General features: G+C 35.2%; 1 protein-coding gene across 3 annotated transcripts in view; it reads right to left on the reverse strand.

Annotated features, from left to right (window-relative positions):
• Positions 1–9,639, reverse strand: part of rabl6a (RAB, member RAS oncogene family-like 6a) — a 31,809-nt gene extending 22,170 nt beyond the window's left edge. Inside the window, exons 1-5 of one of the 3 annotated variants that reach the window (XM_051892783.1) lie at positions 9,420–9,639; positions 6,500–6,932; positions 4,241–4,375; positions 2,692–2,739; positions 58–113 (exon numbers count right to left, since the gene is read on the reverse strand). In XM_051892783.1, the coding sequence (XP_051748743.1) occupies positions 58–113; positions 2,692–2,739; positions 4,241–4,375; positions 6,500–6,629 (369 nt within the window). In that variant the 5' untranslated portion in view covers positions 6,630–6,932; positions 9,420–9,639. Of the gene's footprint in view, positions 1–57; positions 114–2,691; positions 2,740–4,240; positions 4,376–6,499; positions 6,933–9,093; positions 9,245–9,419 lie in introns of those variants that run through there. The other 2 variants (XM_051892785.1, XM_051892784.1) reach the window with 2 other exon arrangements.
• Positions 9,640–9,895: the final 256 nt, after the last annotated feature.

Raw genomic sequence — 9,895 nt, forward strand, 5'->3', positions numbered from 1 at the left:
CAACGGTAGTCTAACTATCTACAAATATTCCTTGTTTAATAAAACAGCAGTGAATACCTCCTGAGGTTCGTTTTCCAATTTCAGATTCTCTCCGCGTCTTTTCCCTTTCCCTGCAGTAGTTGGAGAAACACAGTTATTACAATTAGTGTGGCTGTACTTCAGCAACTGTGAGTCTGAGATACTAGAAGAGTAATATTCATATGCTTATCCATCCAGAACTCACCAAAGCAGATCAACTAAAATTTTGTTGTCCTCTTACGCAAGTTGCCCTGATGCTTTACATGTTTTAACAAGACTGCTGGAACCTTGACTTTGTTAACTAGTCAGTCACAGCAATCCAAAAGTAAAATGCTACTCAGAAATACAATGGGATATTATTTACATTTTCATTTATGCATTTGGCAGATGCTTTTATCCAAAGTGACTTGCATTGCATTCAAGGTATACATTTTATCAGTTCATGCATTCCCTGGGTTGGAATTAAACCCATGACCTTGGGGTCACTATGGGGTCAGGTTCTACTGATTTGACATTACTGAAATACACTAAAAAAAACAATGGTTTTTCAAAGGTTTTTTAACCAGTGTTGGGGAAAGTTACTTTTAAAAGTAATACATTACAATATTGCGTTACTCCCTAAACATTTTTTTTATGGACAGTAATGTGTTACATTACTTTTGCGTTACTTTTCTCATCTGGGCTGGGCTGTTTGTTTTTTATAACAACAAAAAAGTTTTATTTTTGGCAAATGTTAAGGCCCTTTCACACTAAAAGTGAAATGAATAAGCCTCAGGCTGAAGGAAATGCAAAATCACGCCTGTACAGTAGAGGGCGCAGTACAAACAAACAAGCCTTTCAGCTCTGCCATTCTGGAATACAGAAGAAAATGACGCAGGAGAAGTAGTAAATGAGTAAATGTCTATCATGTTTACACAGCGCACACAACGCCTCTGGAACTTACTCCCGATTTCTCTCAACATGGGGACAGGAGACGTGTCAGTCAATAAATGGGAAAACAAAGAAATTTGCATTACTTATTTAATAAAGTAATTCATATTTTGTTGTAAATTTAAAAGTAATGCATTACTTTACTAGTTACTTGACAAAAGTAATCTGATTACATATAACTCATGTTACTTGTAGCTCACCCATCCAACAAGATGGTCACACTCTCAATGAGAACTTGATATCCTTCTTAAGATGCCTTTCAAATTGTAACTGGTTTCCTACCAATCATGTATTTTTTAACAGAACATGTACAGTGTGTACTGTATACATAAACTTCAATAAATACATTGCAGTTTGACGCATTACTTTCGAAAACATATAAAATACATTTTTATATTATGATATTGGAGTGACCACATTCTTTATCTGATGATTTAGTAGAAATATGTCTCATATGTCTCACTCCTCCTTCCCACTTTATTCACATTAACCCCAGTGTTCCATTATTAAATATTTTATTTCAATATTTACATATATATAAACTGAAAAAGACAAAAGCAGATAGAAAACAATTAGAACAAACCTGAATAAACAGCAGCAGGTCCTTGTGCAAATATTTTCATGGTAACCAGAGTTAACTCCCGTAGATAATATAGATATCGTTACGACTATAAACCCTCATAAATTTAGATGGGTTCTCTTTCCAGCAGTGTAAAATGTCCAATCTTTTCCCCAACAATACTTATAATACGGTATTTTTATTAAAACTATGGTTACCATGGTAAAAGTTTGTACTACTTCACAAAGAGTGTAAATAGAATTTCTGTGTATATCTATAATATTGCTGTTCAATCACAATTTAAACCACAATTTCCACTTCATGCATCATTTACGAACTTTTAAAAGAAGGCTGTTTGAAATAATGATATTAATATTTACACTTAATATTCAGCAATATTATTGACTTGACTGCACTGACACTATTGGATGAGAACTGAACTGAGCTGGATGATCACTGTTTTCTGCAGAGCTGCTTATAGCTGAAATGAACTCATTCCATGTTTGATGAACTTTACAGTTATTGAACAGAACTGAATCAACACTGAACTGACTTCAGCAGAATAATGACACTATTGTCTTTTTAGAGCTGCTTTACAATAGAACTGAACTCTGTTTGCATCATTGATCCTTATTTTCCTGTTTTGATCTGTATTGTATAAAGTGTTATAGAAATAAAGGTGACTTGACATTGTAGAAGATCATTCTAAAAATAATTTAAAAAAGTTGTAAACTTAATACATATATGAATACAAAATGCAATCTATTATTTAAAAAAAACATCAAATGCTATTAAATAAACATACTGTGAGAAAAAGTGGCAAGTACATTAAAATCTAGAGTCTAAAAACAGCACAGACTACTAAAGGTAATGTCTATTCTGAGCACAGTTTTATAAAGAAGAGAGGTGAAGACCACAGCAAACACACACACACAGACTGTTTAATGTTTAACTATTTGATTACTAGTTCTCACCTACACCTTCTGGAAGAGGAAGCTTTTGCCCTTTAAAGTATTTGCAGACCACAAAAAAGAAGTAAAATGCAACATTACACCCTTTTCCTTCAAAGATAGCTGAAAACATACTAAAGTAGCAATTTCATTAGGTTCGCACTCATGAGTGCAAATATCTACAGTGTAAGAAAAAAAGTGTCACTAGTTCAAGTGTGTTTTCTAAAGACTCACCTTTATCTACCACATCCCAGACTTCAACTTTCACTACATCATCTGTCGCTGTGAATAAAACCGAAAACAAAATACAGTCAGAAATATAAAGTCAAGGAATATCGTAAACAGGTTCTGATACTCTCTGACCTTTCTGATAGGGTCTATTTAAAGGGATAGTTCACCCAAAAATGAAAATTATCCCATGATTTACTCACCCTCAAGCCATTCTAGGTGTATATGACTATCTTCTTTCAGACGAACACAATTGGAGTTATATTTAAAAATATCCTGGCTCTTCCAAGCTTTATAATGGTAGTCATATACACCTAGGATGGCTTGAGGGTGAGTAAATCATGGGTTCATTTTCTTTTTTGGGTGAACTAACCCGTTAAATAAATTATTTTAGGAAATAATTAAGGAAAAAATATTAGGAAATTTTAGGAAAAAATAAATTATTCTTTGAAAATAAACCACTCTCCTTCATCAAAGACCACATGATCAGTGGCTCTTGTGCATTGACCCAAAAATTAGTCACAGGTCTATTTTGTAGGGGTGTCCCCGACTACGGATTTACATAGTTGAATCAGATTCAAATCAGGCTGCCTATATTCGACTGTTAGTCGAATCATATATGTGTGAGCAGGGGGGTGGGGTGTTTGAAAAACAGCAGTCCACTAGATAGTGTGCACAAACTCTTTCCACGCTCAAGGCCAAAGGAGTATCGGCTACTTTGAAAGGCTCGCGCGCTCAAGCTCAGAGATGAGCTTGGCTGGTAAATCACATGTCAGTTATCATTTATGCATTTACAAAATTAAAATTTTGTCCTGTTAACAATTTTAAATTTTGTTTGATCAATGAGTTTCATGATAATATTAATAATATTAATAAAATATCCCAATATTTTGTTTTTAAGTATATAATAACTGCAGTTCAGTCATTTACGGGAGTGACAATCGCACTCTATAACCGAACTCACACCCGTACATTTTCAGGACTCACAACCGCATTCTCGGAAAACCCGCGCTGTGTAAACGAAACCGGACTGGACAACTAGTTGTCTGTAACATCATACGGTGCGAGAGAGCTGCTCTGCGCTGCACAAACGCGCATCTACCGTGTGTTGCGGGTTTTCATGTGTGGTTTCGGTAACTTACAGTGACGGAGATATGAGCTGTGTGTCATCTGAAGGTTTTAGGTAACAGTCACTGTTCTCCACCGGAGCTGTTCCCATCATTTTTCAAACTCAAATGCTCCACTCTCCGCCCATATATATATGCTGCTGTCGGTTAATGACGATTTAACGGATGAACTTGCGGCTCGATTTGACTTGTCGTGTGAAAAGTGATAAGTCTTTTCAGTTTTATGGACGTCACCATCTTTGATATTACTTTGGTCACTGTCGCAATGGTTACTACTGGTAAGAGAATACGGGCTTTACTCCCATCGCACATTCATACACACAGTATTTGAGACACTACTGTAAGTTGCTGTGTGAACGGGGCATTTCGAGACTTTGCGGTTGTCAATCCCAAAATCTGACTGTGTGAACATAGCCATTGATACTCACTTTTGTAGTTCCAGTGAATGCTGGTGACCTGGATCTCCTGAGTTGGGATGTACTCTTCCATAAACTTTTTCCCTTGAAGTCGGTGCCAAAGTGCACTTTTACCGGTGTTCCTGTCCCCACGGATGACTATTTTCACTGAGAGAAACAAGCAGATAGGAGATCATTGATATGATACAAAAACCCCTAAATTAAACAGTCCAATATTTAAATTAACTACCGGAGGGTACTGATTGGAAATGGAAAGATCTGAACCAAGACAAATGTTTCACACTTATTATGTGCTAGATTTGCATCAATACAATTGTACTGATACAGCACATTTCAACCAAAATGCCCTTTTCACAGCTGAAATATCTTGGGATATCTGCGTGTCTAAAAAAAGATACCTCTACCAAGAGAAGTGACTGGAAAAATAGGGCAGTAGGTGGGTGATCGTGTATCACTCATGCAATTTTTATTAACACAGAGCTGCGGAAACAGCACAACGAGTATTCAAAGCGAGATCAATGAAGAACCGCCGACTTGCTCACTGCTGCAGCATCACATGTCAAAACACAACGTCTACACAACTCCATCACACCAGCAAGGATTCAGTTACGTCTTGTGCTTGGTCGTCAACAATGACAATTGTTATGAGGTCTCAAATTTTCCCATGGACAAATCTTTAACTTAGTGTTTCATAATTGTTGTATGACAGAATATAAAGACAATTTATAATAAGGAATACATTTACAAAGAATTTATAAATAAAATAAAGCCTATTTAAGTTTTCACTAACACTATTTAATGACAATAAAACACATTTTCATTTCAAATTCACATTATTGTAATAAAAAATAAAAAAAACTCTAAAAGAACAATGTTTTACCTTTGATTCTCATTGGATTTCCATTACTATAATATTTTTTCCCCCCCCGTTACTTAAATTAGCATAAATTGAAAGCATTTTTTAACTTTAGCTAGTCTGTAATGTTGCTGTTTGAGCATAAACAACATCTGCAAAGTTACGACGCTCAAAGTTCAATGCAAAGGGAGATATTTTCTTTTATAGAAATCACTTTTTAAGGACTACAACAAACGGCTGGTAGGGACTACAACAAGCTTCTTCTCGGGTTAGTGACATCATTAACCCCAAAATTTACATAAACCCTGCCCCCAAGAACATGAAACACAGGGGGTGAGGCCATGTTGGGCTGCTTTAGAGAAGAGGAAGAGTTGTTGTAGTAGAGTGTTGTTTCCATGCCGTCATTTTACGCCGGACTGCTTCACAAACGAGGGTCAATTCAACTCTGGATTTGCACAAAAGATTAACATGACGGCACATGCTAGTTGATGAATTGAATCAACTCTAGAGCAACTACATAAATTTATTCAGTAACCATTCAGAAACATCCAGTTTCATTCTAAAAGTTGTATCTTCTTCCTGAGTCTCTCCATCAGTGTCGACTCCGGTTTGAACAATGTAAGGCTGAACACCGTTACTGACAATCCTCATTTTGGCTGCGTGAGATTCTCCAGCTTTGTTGTTGTTGAGCAACCGAAGAGCGAGCTGTTAAAGCTCCGCCCTCTTCTGGAAAGGGGGCCGGGAGCAGCAGCTCATTTGCATTTAAAGGGACGCACACAAAAACAGTGTGTTTTTGCTCACACCCAAATAGGGGCAAATTTGACAAGCTATAATAAATGATCTGTGGGGTATTTTGAGCTAAAACTTCACAGACACATTCTGGGGACACCAGAGACTTATATTACATCTTGTGAAAAAGAGCATAATAGGTGCCCTTTAAATAATACACATTTGTTCCCATTATATTTTTTTCTGGTATAATGCAATAGATGTGTTTCATTGTTATGAAAATGTCACAATGAGTCCTAAAAAAGGCTCTCTCTCTCTTTTTTTTAAGTGTTTTTAAAACATTTTTTAAAATATGAATATTTTTATATTTAATTTAAAACATATATTTTTTTTAATGATTTGGGGTGAAATGTGACAGAGAAGTTTTTCAGAAGTTTTTTTTTTATCTAATATTAGCATAAAAATGATGTTTTGATCTTGCAAATATCAATTTGTTTTTAAGCTGTCTTAGCAAGTTTAACATAGCAAAACAAGTACTGCCGTGCTCTATTCAACAGTCTAATACTTTAGACAAACCACAAAGAAAAACTCCCTCTACAAGCCCAAAAGAAAACAATGGATGTCTTTAAAAAAATTTGTGAGAGGCTCTACTCACAAAAAAATTAGATTAAACATGAAGCTCTTACTGTTATATTGTACACCCTTGGCGAAGCGTCTCTGTAGACTCTGGTTCATGGATTGCAGGCCTGCAGGAATATGTCGATCCCTGAGCTGCCCTGCTTCAGAGCCCACCAGCTTCTTCAGAGCGGTAAACATCTTGACTCTTCAACAGTCCAAGAGTACTAAAAACTGATCTTCAAGGATTCAGGAAGCACTCGCTGCAGCGTCAAAGATCGAAGACTTCAAATTTTCTTAAGCAAACATATTGACAGCAGGAATGACGTGGTCTAAAGGTCAAAAGTGTAGTCCGTCTTCAATAAATTGAGCTCCGGAAGAAGGTTATTATGGTGCCAGATCCAGTTAGCTTTCTATTTCAACAGTTTACAATCCTAAAATGTGCCATTTTAGCTACTGTAACCGTTGTGACGATATCTGTCCATCCTGGTCTAGTGGCAACCCCTGTGGAAAAAAATCAGATACAGTCAAGATCAGCAAAAGCCTTCAGCTTACAAAAGTGAAATAAATTCTGTCATCATTTAATCACATTAATGTCATTTACATTTCTTTCTTTCATGGAGCACAAAAGGAGATGTTTAGCAGTATGTTCGCATTGTTCATTTCCACAACATAATGAAAGCACAGTGACCAAAAAGGCACCATAAAAATAGTCCAGATTCATACTCCATGTTTCAAGTCTTCCATAGCCATAAAATAAGTTTGTGTGAAAATTTAAGTTGAAAAGTTATTTGAATGGGAAAGAGCAGCGTGAAATTTAAAACATCTCCTTTTGAGTTCAGATAAGTTATACAGAGTAAATGATAACAGACAAACTCGAGCCAGACTAGCCTATTGAAAGAATTAGAAATAGCTTTTATCAGCAGAAACGACAATATATAATAATATTTTAGGTTTCTGATAACTCATAAGCATAATTATTAATTATGGTTTCACTTCTGCTTTTTATTAAAATGCATTTAATAGGAGGAGAAATACAAACAAATGAGTGCAGTACACACAAATAAACTCAGTTAACATACTGCGGTAAAAATTCAAAATGTGGAGTTTTTGTATATGATACAGTTAAGCAGCATCACATGACCAAGAGTGCTGTTTTCCTGAATACTATCACGATTGAAAATGTGACACTGATTTCATTCAAAAGTTCAATAAACAAGTAGTTAAAATTAAGTCACTTAAATTTTAGATGTAATATTTACTGTTTTTGTTCTGTTTCAGCAGCGGAAATTAGGGATGCACTGATATGTAAATTTTGGCCGATACCAATAACCGATAATTCTTGATGTTTGAAAGCCGATAAACGTTATATTGGCCAAAATTATTATATCATTTTTGACAGAGATTACAAAAACAAAAGTCTCACACAATTATATTGTTCTCATTATAATATTATGTAGCCTATATGACAGACTTGCACTGTATGTGGTACTTAGTTGTATTTTCCTTTTTGAAGTAATTTCAATCATATTTCAAGCAATTCAAAACCATAATGGCGGACAGTGTGCATCTGAAGTGTCTCAGCTGAAGGAAATAATCCATTATTTATCGGCTTTAATGTATCAGCCAATTTTTCTTACCGGGCAGATAACAATAACATTAAAAATGAACATATATCGGCCGATACCGATATGGTGACCGATATGTACCTAGCGAAAATAGTTCCAAACAAAGATCACAGCAGAACCATAAACGAATCAGTTGAGTCAAAGATTCAATGACGCATTCATAAACAAATGCCTGATTCTTGAATGAATCAGCCGTTTGAATGAATCGTTTGAATGAATGACTCAATGACTCACTCATAAAGACCGTCTCCTGTGCCACCTACTACCATTCTTTCCAACATTTCTTATTTGTATATTCAAAAAATATTTAAAACTATCTCATAACATTATTTAATGCAGTTATAACTTTTCAGTGTGAATGATTTAATTTGATTAATATCATCCCTATAGTGTCTTATTATTCTAATTAAAATTATTGATCAAACTTAAGAATTAGTATTGCTAAAATATTTATTCTAACATTATAATAACTATAATTTTATTTTATGTAAAGTTGTTTTGTTGACCAGAGAGTAACAATTACCAATTAAGATGAAAAGTGTGAATACAGGTGAAAATATTGGTCATAATGATTATTACTACTACACACACAAGCAACAAAACTAATATATGCATTATATTATAAAATTGAACTATATTTTTTTAACCTTGGGTTCCAAAATTATGACTAATCCAAAAAAACAAGTACTACAAGTAGAAAGAAACATTACAAACTCAGCAAAAACAATGTATTATGGCATCATATTTTATATTTACATCATATTATAACCTCAAAAGCACCATAAACATCATCACAACCTCAGATTAAGGCAGACACATGATTTCATTCCGATTGAAACAAAAAGTGTACATGTAAATATAGCTATATATTCTATTATTTATATATCAACAGCAAAAACAATATTCATTTATAGTGAACATTATAACAATATAGATCACATTATAAAAACATTCAATAACATTATACTCTAAAGTCTAAACCAGATAAGCAGCATTCAGTCATACTGACCTAAGCACACAAAACTAGTATCTCTCACCTGTCAGTTGATAAAACCTCTAAGAGCTGTAAGAAAGCTGTCAGTTTTACCATAATATCAGAATAGACCAGCTGTTGTTCTTTTGCAGCTCCAGTAAATATTCACTTTGTAAGCTGCTAAAAATCGCTGAACCTCTGACGGGGAAGTGTGAATACTGTCCCTATGAAGGCTCTCATTGATTCCTTGTGTGTATTTAGTGAGGTGAATTATTTGCGCTCGTCTGTTTGACGGCCATCAGCTGCACAGCTAAAGCGACGTGTCAATTACAACACAAACAAACAGCAACGTTTCATTTAAAAACGTTTTATTTCTAACAAACTCATTACCTGGTTCACGGTCTTCGCCTACGATATTTCAGTCGCATTCTGCTGTCGGCTGGAGTTTACGGTTGCCCATTTTCTGTGTTAAAGGAAAACATTTCCTTAGCATCCCTCTCTCATCCCTCAAGAGTCTATCAGCTGTGGAATGCCGTGAGGAGAGCGAGAGGGGCGCGCGTCGGGTGCGCGCTTGTACTGCAGCTCCTCTAGCGGTAGGATGATGAATAGCCGCACTGTGGCGCTGAACGCCTCTAGTGGTAGTATTATGAAACAACAGCACTTTAGCGCCTCTAGTGGTAGGATGGGATCTATTATGTATATACAGTATGTGTCCAAAAATAATCCAAATACTGTATATAACTGGCAGACTACAGTATACTGCTATTAACACCTCTCACATAGACAGTAATCAATAATGTACTCCTCCCAAAATGAGTTTATATGATTTAAAATAAAATAAAATAAAATCTTGGTTTTAAATATGA

The sequence above is a fragment of the Ctenopharyngodon idella genome, chromosome 5 (assembly GCF_019924925.1).
Source record: "Ctenopharyngodon idella isolate HZGC_01 chromosome 5, HZGC01, whole genome shotgun sequence".
In the NCBI taxonomy this organism is placed as follows: domain Eukaryota; kingdom Metazoa; phylum Chordata; class Actinopteri; order Cypriniformes; family Xenocyprididae; genus Ctenopharyngodon; species Ctenopharyngodon idella.